We start from the raw sequence: 12,748 nt of genomic DNA on the forward strand, positions 1-12,748 counted from the left end.
TAAGTGAATGTATTTTGTGTTGTACTGTTCTTGTGTGTGTTTATTGTTTCAATTTGTCTCGTTGTCGTTACTGTCTTTATGTGTACTTGTTGTTATAATTCTTCTGTCTGTTGCTGTTGTTTTGCTAGTGTAATTTATTATTACTATTCTATTTATTGTAAAATATACGTAATATTACAACAACAATGTTATATATTTTTGCTATTGTATTATAAACTATTTTTTGACGTTATTTTCATTATCTAACACAATAGCAATATAAAAATGAAAGTATTATTATTAAATTTAAAGATATTGGTTGAAAATCAAAACAGATTGATAATTAGAAAGCATTAGGAATGAACGATTTGGACAAATCTTTAATCCTCTTTAATGAAGGTAGATGATGAATTAGATCAAATTATCCTCTAGTTAATATATATAAATATAGAAAACAGTAATTATGATTAAATTCACGTAAATACAATTTTTATAACATAATTTACTGTAAAGCTCCATAAAATAGGGGAGAAAAGTAATGAAAACTTTTTGGTTATTGCACTTCAACCAGACATTTATTGAGAAAAATATAAAGAAAACGGTTAAAAACAATTTAAAGGAGTAAAAAACACACAAAAAATTATATTTTTGAAAAATACGAAGTTGAATTTTCCAATATCGAAAAAAGCATCGAGCCATTCTCTGAGAATCGGTTTGTGGATCAGTTTGTCTCCCAATCGTCTGATAAATTGGATAACAGTTGATTGCCAATCGAAAAAGGAAGCCAATTATTGTTACACAAAGCCGTCCCTTCTGTTGATCTTTGTACAGCTTTTAAACATACAACCCCCTTTATCAAAATTTATTTGTCCTACGTTTAACCCGAGTGTCGCCTATGACGTTTCTGTTTGTATTTTACGAACAGACGTTCGGACGTTTCGCATATTTTGCATTTTTTAATTTAAGTTTTTTTCAAGTTTTTACGTGGTTGTAAAAATTTGATACGAAGTTTTTACATTATCAGGTATTGTCTTCGCTGTTTTTCTACAAGAACGTCACACAAAAAAGAATTTTGGAGTTAATTTTTTGAAGTTTTGTATAGTCGACCTCCCTATAACACTGTTGATAATTCCGTTTTATATGAATTCCATGTTGTACGAGTCACTTAGATTTTACAAATACGTGAGCCGTTTACAGCCTGGCACACGTATTTGTAAAATCTAAGTGACTCGTACAACATGGAATTCATATAAAACGGAATTATGAACAGTGTTAGAGGGGGGTCGACTGTATACGTATTTTATTTGATTTTATAAATAGATAAATAATTAATTTCGTGAAAATATAAAATATTTCACAGTTTTTTCGTGAAATAAATTAAAATTTCATTTAAAATTTTGAAATATTTAGTTAGAGCTATGCGAAAGGATACACTTTACACATTGTTACCTTTAGTGAAAAATAAGGCATGAATTTCATGAAATTTATGTAAACTTTATGAAATAATGTATAAATTTCCTAAATTTACACGAATATAAGGTAAATACATTTATATATTTTTTATTTCACTATGAGAAACAGTCCACTTTACAAATGTATTTTAGTAAAAAATAATGCATGAATTTTATGAAATATATGTGAATTTTATGAAATAACATTTAAATTTCGCAAATTTACAGATATATAATATAAATACACGTATATCTTTTTTATTTCATAAAGTTTCCACGTAGATAAACAATTTTCCAACCCCGCAATTGGTAAAGACGAAGGAGAAATTGGATGAGGAGTAAAGTAATTTATTTCGAAGGAAAAAAAAAAAAAAAACTTAATCACTGAAAATCAAAAATATTTTATATTTTTATAACAAAAATACGGATATTAAAATTGAATTTTAGATGAGAAAAAAAAAATACATATTTCCTCTTATTGTGCAGGTCTGAATATGGCGAAGATGGTGATTTTCCTCTTTGACGGCAAAGAATGCTACCAGGTCACGTGACAGGCCACAAAATCAGATTCAGTAACAACTACAATGTGATGGAAATATACTCCAAGCTTTTGTATATCCTTTTGCTGATGCAACTTATTACTCGGCTGGCATTCGCTGGACCGTGCCGATTATCCGAATTTACCTGTGAAAATGGTAAATGTATAGGATTGGGTAGATATTGTGACAGTACCGACGATTGTGGTGACGGAAGTGACGAAAACGTTGGTTGCACGCGTAAGTATATATAACTTATTATTGATCTTTTTTACCTATCAGCATTTATATTACAACCCCCTTGTAATAATAGAAACTAATAAAGATGATATTTTGCTTGTTACTAAAGCAATATCGATTGATATCTTATTGATAAACTCATATATATTTTTTTTTTTCAATAATTTTCTTTCTTTAAACAGATCTTACGTATTTTATGTTGCTGTATTTGATATTTTATATAATTTGCGCTATTGTTTATAATGTTTTATATATTTTTGTTATTATTCGTGATATTTTACATGTTTTGTATCCACGTTTATGATATTTTGCATATTGTTTATGATATTTTACATTGTTTTTGTGCTCCTGTTCACGAAATTTTACATATTTTTCGCTCCAATTTGTCAAGTTTTATCCATTTATGTTCTTGTTATCTATGTAATCTATAACGTAATTTAATCTGATATGTATGCTACCATAATAGAGAAGATTGGGAAAACTTATTTTATTGCTGTCTACTTATATCAGGACTCTTTATATAGTAACAGAAACAAAATAAAGATGACACTTTCCTTATTATTAAAGCAGTATCGATCGATATAATATCGATATCTTAATTTTAATTACCTGTTATCCTAAATGAAACTTTACATATTTTACAAGCTGTATACTTGTTATCGATGCGTTAATCTGTTAAGGAATTTAATTTTATGTCGTTGTTACTATAGTAGAAAATGTTCGGAAGGGTTATTTATTTTACTGCTGCGGTATCTTTGCATATTAATTATCACGTATTAGCTGCTTATCTTTTATTGTTTTCCTGGTAATTGCGTTATTTCTAAATGGTTATCTTTAACTGAGCGTATTATTACTGCAGTAGCATCAATATTGTTACGTTTCTCACATAATTAAGACGCTTCCGAGTGTGTAGATGCTATAAAAAGCTTCACTTATGATGTAACACGTAACATCTTTACTTCATTACATCCTCATCTTATGATGTAACGGCGTAACGTTCTTATTTTATTGCACCCTATGATGTTTAGCAGCGTAACATCGTTACTATATTATACTTTTACCTAAAACTGTAACAGCGAAACAACTTGATTTTTTTTGTAGTAACCTCTATTATACATTCATAAATATAACCTTTTATTCTACTTTATTAATAAACTAAACATTATTATATAAAAAATACCTTCAATTATAACGTTAGTTATAGAGGCAATAACGTTACTTACAGCTTACTAAACTACTATAATAAATTATATTATTATAGTAGCATAATGCTTTATAATATACTGTAACTGTTTCTATAAATCTGTGTAAGTTGTTTACGTATTATTGCTCTATATATAATTACTTAGTTATAAGGTTATATGAAGCTATATAACTCTTATGAAAGCATAATACTACAGTAGTAGTTATATAAATTAAATATAAACAGAATTTTGCACGAATTATTACTGAATTTTAATATACAAGTAATTCTTATTGGTATTTAGTACTTTTATACATTATAAAGCATTATGTTACTACTATATTACGCTAAATATGCAACTGCAGTATTAATTTGTTATATATTATTGTTAAATATTATTAATCTGTGTTCCTGATCATGACATTTTATATATTTTGTGCTCCTGTATATAAATTCTTATATATTTGGTGCTCCTGTTCATGATACTTAACACATTTACAGCCCTCTATATAGTTTTTTTTATAGCTTCTCTACTTTAAAAAAGTATATTGTACTGTAAATATTTGTTTCAAGAATATGAAAATATCACTATAGAAAACATATAATATATTTATATTGATATTATTTATCGCAAAACTCTCTATTCTATCAGCATAAGATCGAGTAACATCGTTACCATAGTAACATAAATATTATATAAATATATTTGTATACATACTCGATCTCTAAACAATACTTTATTATATATAGCTACAATACGTTACTATAGAAACTAAGTGCATCACTCACATACAGCATCCGAATTAAGAGAAAAAATAATTGGGGGGGGGTAACTGTGACGTATGGAGACAAACCCTTGACGTGTTATAGAGATCCTGAAAAATATTTTAATTAATACTGGAGTCAGTAACTTCAAAAAATAAATAAATATAAATAAAAAAGAGAGAAGAGTTGTCAAATAAAACTAGGAATAAATATGTGGAGATGAGAAGAAGATAACTTGGAAGCTGGAGACAAGAAAATGTTGACATACTTGTCCAAAGATGTGACAACTTTATTTGACAGGAAGTAGAATATTACGCGCAAGCGCGTTAAAATTGTTTTGGCGTCGATCACTAGAAAAAAAAAAAATTCGTCCCCCTTTACTGAAAGATGATCCGGTAATGGAACTGTAGCTGATAATACTTTAAAAATATAACTGATACAGTAACATACGTATACAATTTGCTTGAAAGATAAGAAAATGTTACTATAGTAGTCGATAGAAGGGGTGTAACACGTATATATCGATAGAGTCTGTTTAAAAATAAACTGGAAAATATCCTATTGTATTCGATACAAGTTGATACAGTCTCTATTCTATCAACGTAACTAGTAAAGTAACAAGTATATCGTTACCGCAGTCGATAGAAGAGGTGTAATAGTTGCTACTGTAACAGCGTAACTAGTAAAGTAACTAGAAGAATATGTTGCTATAACAGTATACTATAACTAGAAGAGGTGTAACACGTGTAATATCGATAGTCTGTTAAAAAAACAGTAAATTATCCTGTTATAGTCGATAGAAGAAGATGATACAAGTGCCACACTATCAGCGTAACTGGTAACAATAAAACGATGAAACTTCCAGTTTAGACAGGTTTCCGTTTTATTAAGGTTCCTTTTAGGACAGGTTTTACTGTATTTTACTATAGGGCCTAACATATTATTGTAACAGTTTCTATTCTAACAGCATAACAGATACAGCAATAAGCTGGATTGTTTCCTTTGTTTTCATGATTATTGTTGTGCCATACTTGTCTCATGTAATGTGATATTTGTTGTAATAATGTTTGTTACTATAGCAACATAGATTTTATTAAAGTAATGACGATGTGAGCGTGTTTAATCATCAATATTAGTTATTATGTTGGCAATATAAATGCGTGTTGGAAGGTTACAATAATCTATATTTATTGTCATGGTTATGTGCAAATATATATCCTTGTTTAAGAGGATAAGGGGGAGATACTTGACAAAATAGCCTATCGGTGACTTGCGTAACACGTAATTTGCTATTAAAGGTCTCAGATGATGTTACGAATTTAATGTTTGACTTGTTATATAACCAGTGTATATGCCTCTAGGCTTTTATAAATGAGAGACTGAATAATGTCGAGTAACATACATAAAATATATATCTGTTACGCTTCGATTATAATGTTACTATTTTAGGAATAATTTATCATTGTTAATGTAACACAATAAATTGCAATTATGGTAAATTATTACAATCAATGTATGGAAATCAAAGGAAAGAATGTTATAATCATCGTAAATATGAGCATTAATTATACAGCATAGTATCAAATCAATGCTTGAATAGTAACATTAAAAAGACATGGTTGAGAAAAGTCCTGCGAGCATTCATTTGGCAGCATATTATTAAATCAATGCTCTTCTTACTACATGACTTCATGTTAATGCTCATTTTACTGTATTGCTGTGAAAGTATTTTGTATACTTTAACAAATAATAATTATTGTGACATTGTCACAATACCGGGCTGTAATTTTTTATTGTACTATTAATTTAATTTAAAATATACGCTCTCGATTTTACTGGTGTCTTACCCCTGTACATCATACTTTTCCTGATAACGACGAAGTAATGCTGGTCATCTATTTAACACTGTTGTGTTAAATTGAAATCACTGTAATTTACCGGAATTTCGTATATAGTTAATCAGGCCTTCTGCCCCTAATATTTCTATATCTGATCTTGATTTTCATTTATCTAACACCATTCTCGATAGACGATAGTGGAAATTATACTTGCTTACGTATAAAACAGACACCAAGTACAGTACACCTCAAGATGCTTTATTTGATCTGTACAACACGGATTTTTGATGCACTTCGGGACTTTTATCCTCTCCTCAACCAACCATACATACTAGAGAGATGTTGCAAGAGGGAATAAAAAATCTCGAAAGTCTCAGTGAGATACAATAAAAGTGTCACATTGTACCTGTATGTCTGGTATGTTTTATACACCGGCAAGTGTAGTTAAAATATTAAATTGCAGGTGTACTACTTGACGTAACATAACTCTTAAAGTAACAAGCATTTAGAGTTAGTATCGTAGGAATAATGTATCACAGTTACTGTTAAATTCCTAATAAAGTTTGATACCGATCAGCATGTAAACAACTAATGATTTGTGTACATTTTACAGCATCACTGGAACATAAGACTAGAGACAAATAAGAGGTGAAAAAAAACAAGTTTATCCTGTTAATTTAAAACCAAAGCTTAATTTTTTTTTTAAAGATTTTCATCAGAGTTAATTGTGTTTACATTATTAAATTAAAGTACCAACACACAACAAATTATTTTAAATTTTCTTAATATTTCGTCTAATAAAATTATAAATTTATTAAAGTCGTAAAACGATGCATAAACTTAAGGATAATAATTTTTAAAACTCGACTAAAATGTAATAATTTTTAATTAAAGAAAATTAACTCTAGTAAAAGGGCATTTTAATTATGATTTAAGTTAATTAAGAATTTAATTTTAAGAATTTTTCCACTGTAAATTTACTTATTTACACTCAAAATACAAGCAGTTTTTAAGTGTTTGCGCTTCTCGATAACTTGATCTTCAACATCAATTGATTGATTTCTAAGTTTGTTCAGCTTAAAAAATTAATAAATTTTGGATCAAAATCAATAGATATTTGCGATTAACTTTAGTAAAATGATATTTAAATGAAGTAAGAGTTTAATTTTGCGAATTTTTCCACTGTATATTTACTTATTTACACTCAAAATACAAGCAGTTTTTAAGTGTTTGCGTTTCTCAATCATTTGATCTTTAGCATCAAGAAGTGATTCCAAGTTTCTTCAGCTTGGAAATTAATAAATTTTGAATCAAAATCAAGAGAGCTTTAGTAAAATGGGTCTTTAAATGAATTAAGAGTTTAATTTTATAAATTTTTCTACTGTAAATTTACTTATTTAAGCCCAAAATAAGAACAGATTTTAAGTGTTCGCGTTTTTCAATCGCTTGATCTTGAGATCAATTGATTAATTTTCCAGCTTTCTGAACTCGGAAATTAATCAATTTTCGATCAAAATCAACAGATCTTTGCGATTAAAAAACAAGAAGGGAAACATTTTTAGTATATTCTCCTTCATCATAGACAAAATCTCATTATTTTGAAAGTCCTGTTCTTGATTTAAATTCTTTATCATTACTAATGACAAATCAATACGGGAAAGAACATTTGGCTCAACTTCCTCTTTTAATAGCTCCGGAAGGAAAACCAAGGCAAATTTATTAAAATTTTAATTGTTAAAGTATTCAAATAAATTTGAATAATCGAATAGGAATGAATTATCACACTAAATGAATTTTGGATCGTTAAATGATCGTTTCTAATTAAATATCTTATTAAAATAATTACAATCAAGTAAATTATATGACATGTTAAGTTTCTCTTTATATATAACGAAATTACACATAAATATTTTTTTTTTTAAAGAGGGAAATTTTGTAGAGATTTTTAATGAATAAAACATAATATAAAACTCTGTTTTTATTCATTAAAAATATTCTATGCTTTTTTTTTATAAAACGTCTTTTTATTGGTTTTTAAATCTCTTTTCCTCTATTTATAATTTTTTTTTATATGAACCCTGCTTCTTTTTTGAGAAACCCTCTTTTCCTTCATTTATAAAATCCTTTTTTATTTTTTATAAACTCTTTATTCTTCTTTTATAAAACCTCATTTCCTCTTTTCTATAAACCCTCTAGTCTTTTATAAATCTATTTTTTCCTTTTATAAACTTAATTTTTTTATATAAAACCTAATTTCCCCCATTTAACCCTCTTTCTTCTTCTATGAAATATATTTTCCTCTTTTCTTAGAAACCCTTCTTTCCTTCTTTTATAAACCTCCTTTTTCCTCATTATAAACCCAATTTTCTTCTTTTATAAAGCCTCATTTCTTCTCTCTCTCTCTTCCTCTTATTCTTTCCTTTAAATAAAACTTAAATTTCCTTCATTTATAAACCCTGATTTTTTTTTCTTTTATAGAAACTGATTTTCTTCATTTATAAACTATATTTTCTTAATTTATAATTTTTCTTCTTTTTTAAAAACCCATTTTTCCTTTTATAAAACCTAATTTTCTCCACTAAACCTACTTTCTTCGTTTCTAAAATCTCACTTTTTCCTATTAGAAATTCTTCTTTCCTCCTTTACAAAACCTTATTTCCTCCACTTACAAACCATTTCCCCCAAAAATAAACCCCTATTTAAAATTTTAAAAACAAAAATATACTTTCAAACGAATTTTCGATCCTTGAACAACCCTTTCAAATGAAATATTTTACGAAATAATTGCAATCAAACACGTAAAGTTACTGTTTACATTAGAAAATTACGGGCGAAATATTTATAAAAACGAGACTTTTATAGACATTTATATAATAAATAAAACATAAATAAAAACTTTAAAAAAACAACAAAGATAATTTAGTAAATTAATGTTTATAATGGGAAGCAAACGATGCTACTTTACGATGCTATCAAGTGGAATTTTTAAGATTAAATTTAAGGATATCAAGCGAATTTTATAAGCAATAATTTTAAATTTTGTAGTTTATTTAACCTTTATTTTGACTGATATATTGTAAGAATTACCAAAATGTGAAAGGTTATTTATTTAGGAGTAATGATAAGAGCAGGAGATATGAATCAGCTGGAAGAAACTTTTGTTACGTCATAGCAACAGTGTATTCCGGCGGATCATAAATTTTCTGGCAATTCGTGTAACCTGAATACGTCATCTGTGGTCCAACTGTGATATGTATATTCAATTATGTCGGTCCTGTATTCTATCACGTAACTTGCTAGTTTACGTCAATGCAGAGTTTAGTAGTTTAGCATCATTGATGCTAGAGAATATTCTTTATATTTTCTACTCTTGATACTTATAAATTTAAGTGATAATGACGTAAAATATTCCTTATCGTTTACTGCATTTATCACTTATGAAATGAATAAATTTAAAGTTTTATGATTACGAATTAACAATGATTATATCATTAATTTTAATTAAGAATTGAATTTATTTTGTCAAACTTTAGATGTAATTCTGTTTCATTTTCTTGAATTTTACTCTAAAACCCGAGAAAATGAACAGGATTTTAAAAAAAATATATATATTATTATCGATGGGATGTCAGCCTATAAATTAAATTTAATGAGCAATTACTTATTGTGGAATCGTCACAATGCTGAGCTGTAATTTTTTATATTATCATTTTTAACCTTTAAAAATTCACGTAAATTCCGGTTCAAACCGGAATTTCCTGTGTAGTTAATCGGCTCCTAAGCTTTCCTAATACGATCTCGATTTTAATAGTGTCTTGCCCCTGTACATCATACTTCTTCTGATAGCAATTGAGTCATGCCGGTCATCTATCTAACGCCGTTATCGACAAAATTTTGAATTGGATTCACAACACTTGCTCTCTAAACCGGAAGTTCCTATTTATTTATTTAATTGGGGGCTTCCGGCCTCTAAGCTTTTCTGGTTTCGAGTTTTATCCATCTAACTCCATTCTCGAGATTAAGAAAGAACGGGCGGACAGGTGGACGAAAATGAGAATGTATAGGTCTGAAATTAGAAATTTCCAGCCCAATAATATATTTTTGGATCGATATAAGAATATTTTAACTGAAAAATAGGATAATTGTTCTGAAAATTTTTATATCTGCTCAGTACTTTCGTATTCTCTTCCTCATCTCTTCAACTTCTTCATTCTAGACAGATAAGTAGGCCCTGTTCAAAATAATAATAGTAATAATAATTTTTTTGTAATTTAATTGAAAATAAAGCAGAATAACGCACAGAAAAAAATTTTTTTAAATAAAAATTTCGATGGAAATTCTTTAGTTTTCGAAAATTTTAAAAACTTAAATTTTTATTTAATTCATTGATATGTTATTTCCCCCTCTTTTTATTCTATTTTTTTTTCTCTATGTTTCTTTAGGGTAAAATTATATATGTCTTTAATCCATCTATGATGTCGACTTAAGGTTTTAAGAGAGAACAAACAAAGAAAGTTTATAGCAAGTTACAGTCATGGAGAAAGCATTTCTACTTCTTTCCTTTTAGCAAACGACCTTGGCCCTCGGGTCGTTGCAGTCAAAGGAAAGAACACTTTCTGACCATTACAAGAAAACAAGTCAAGCATATATCTCTTGGGAATAGCTTATAGTTCACTCTGTCACCAGAACACTTTCAATGAAAGCCGATCTCGATATATATCTTGTTTTTCATTATTGAACTCTCTCCTCTTCGTGTAGCTGAACATCGCCATTATATTTTATTAAAAAAATTTATATATTATATATATATATATAGCGAATTAAATAGTGAGAACACTTCTAATTATTGTACAATGCTTCGTCCTTTCCATTAACTTGCATATCTAATAATATTAAATAAGATTTAGAGCTGGAGGGCTAATACCTGTATGCTACATAATTTTGTTGGAGTAATATTTTACAGAAGTAAATTGTTAAAATTTTAGGTAAGTTATTACATAAATTTACGCGTGAATTACTATAATAACAACTAGGATCATTCCTAATTCTATTAAGCAAATTTTGTAGTCGTTGCATTATGATAGGGATAAATAATTTCTAACTGATAGTAACAATTTTGGAGTGGAAATTATGAGTAAACAATGGGTGTTAATTCAGAAATTAAATTGTGAAAACGTAAAAAAAATACCTTCGAAATTTACTATTTCAACAATCTTGGGTGATTCGTAATTTCTTCTTATGATACAGGATTGAAAGATGCTTGTTATCTTGATAAAATGCTGGATAATTTAAGTTTAAATAAATATATAATTATGGCGTGGGTTAAGAACAAGCTAACTTATTTTTTCAATTTTTGGGAAAAATTTACTATAAACTTCCAAATTTTCTCTGTATTTTAGGACAAATCATAAGTGATTAATGATATTAGAGGTTGATAGGCCAGGCTATGGTAAGTTATGGATGACAAGCCTGGAAATTAAATTTAACAATGTTCAAGAAAGAAATCGAGTTAACGTATTCTTATCCCAATTATAATTTTAAAAATTCATGAAAAAATGCATTAAAGTATTTAGAAAATATACTTAATTATCTGTTAAGTGAATTATATATTAATTATAGAAGTTTTCCTCTCTTTCTCTCAGTGTTACTTATATTATTTAGTAAATAAAATAATAATTAAAATAAATATAGAAAAATGAGTAAAAATTGTACATTAAATTAGATAATATTATTAAATAATTGCATAAGCTAGAGAAGGAAAAAAACATTTTTAATATGCAGGAAAATATTTTAGTGACATTACTAAAATCGATTAATTATATGCAAAACGATAAAAATGTATAAAAATCATCATCGCATCTTTTATCACAGAAATTGCTCACACATTAATCCAAAATAAATCTAATTTCAGGTTACTTAAATTCAAAACTTTTAAAAGTTTTCATTTTAATGGAAATCCTATTCAATCTTTCAAACCATCGTCCATTACAATTATGAAAATGTATATAAGAAAGTTTTAAAGTGCTAGAAGTTTAGAGAATTTCATAAACTTTTACATTTAAAGTATGAGAAATCCATTAGCGAATGTGAGAACTTGATTCTAATAAACAATTCTCAGACACATAAACTTACTACAAGGATAACAGCTACTCACGGTGTAATAATGCAGTGAAGCTAATCAAGCAGCAGTTAATCCTATGGTTGTAGTAATCTAACCATGTTTACGCTATACGGAATTAAATTCCTTAATATGTTAGTTGTTTGTTGGATTTTGCATGAATGCGTTACAGATAGAAATGACGAATTTAATTAATTAATTGTTGATGATAAGTGTTTCAGTTATATATAAGAGAGAATATAAACTTCATCCCTTATTTCCTGAAGTGAATTCGGATAATGCCTCCATTTACAATTATTTTTTTTTTCTCTCGAGAACGTTCTAAAATGCATTTTCTTTCCATTCTGTTAGCTTGTACAATAATAGGGGGAGAAAAAGCGAAAAATAAAATCGCAAATCTGTACAACGTTACTGTCCAATTTAACTGCTTCGTTATCCTCATCCTTACATCTAATCTCAGTGCAGATACTAAACCACTGAATGGTGTTGGCATTTCAACCACTAGAGATTGCCAGTAACGGGCACGTGGAGACAGGTACAAATTGCTTTGTCCTGGCTGCCTAAATTGGGTGCCGTTATCTCTTATTCTGTCAATTAGTGTGAAGTAATAATGCCGTTGCTGGAAATGTTCTTACTTT

The 12,748-nt window shown here is 28.0% G+C and overlaps 1 protein-coding gene across 1 annotated transcript in view; it reads left to right on the plus strand.

Annotated features, from left to right (window-relative positions):
* Positions 1-12,748, plus strand: part of LOC111622259 — an 81,307-nt gene that overhangs the window by 43,506 nt on the left and 25,053 nt on the right. Inside the window, exon 2 of the mRNA XM_023364611.1 lies at positions 1,917-2,206. Coding sequence (XP_023220379.1) covers positions 1,963-2,206 — 244 coding nt within the window. The 5' untranslated portion in view covers positions 1,917-1,962. The remainder of the gene's footprint in view (positions 1-1,916; positions 2,207-12,748) is intronic.

This window comes from Centruroides sculpturatus, unplaced genomic scaffold (genome assembly GCF_000671375.1).
Source record: "Centruroides sculpturatus isolate CEXI.00-Female unplaced genomic scaffold, Cexi_2.0 scaffold300, whole genome shotgun sequence".
Classification (NCBI taxonomy): domain Eukaryota; kingdom Metazoa; phylum Arthropoda; class Arachnida; order Scorpiones; family Buthidae; genus Centruroides; species Centruroides sculpturatus.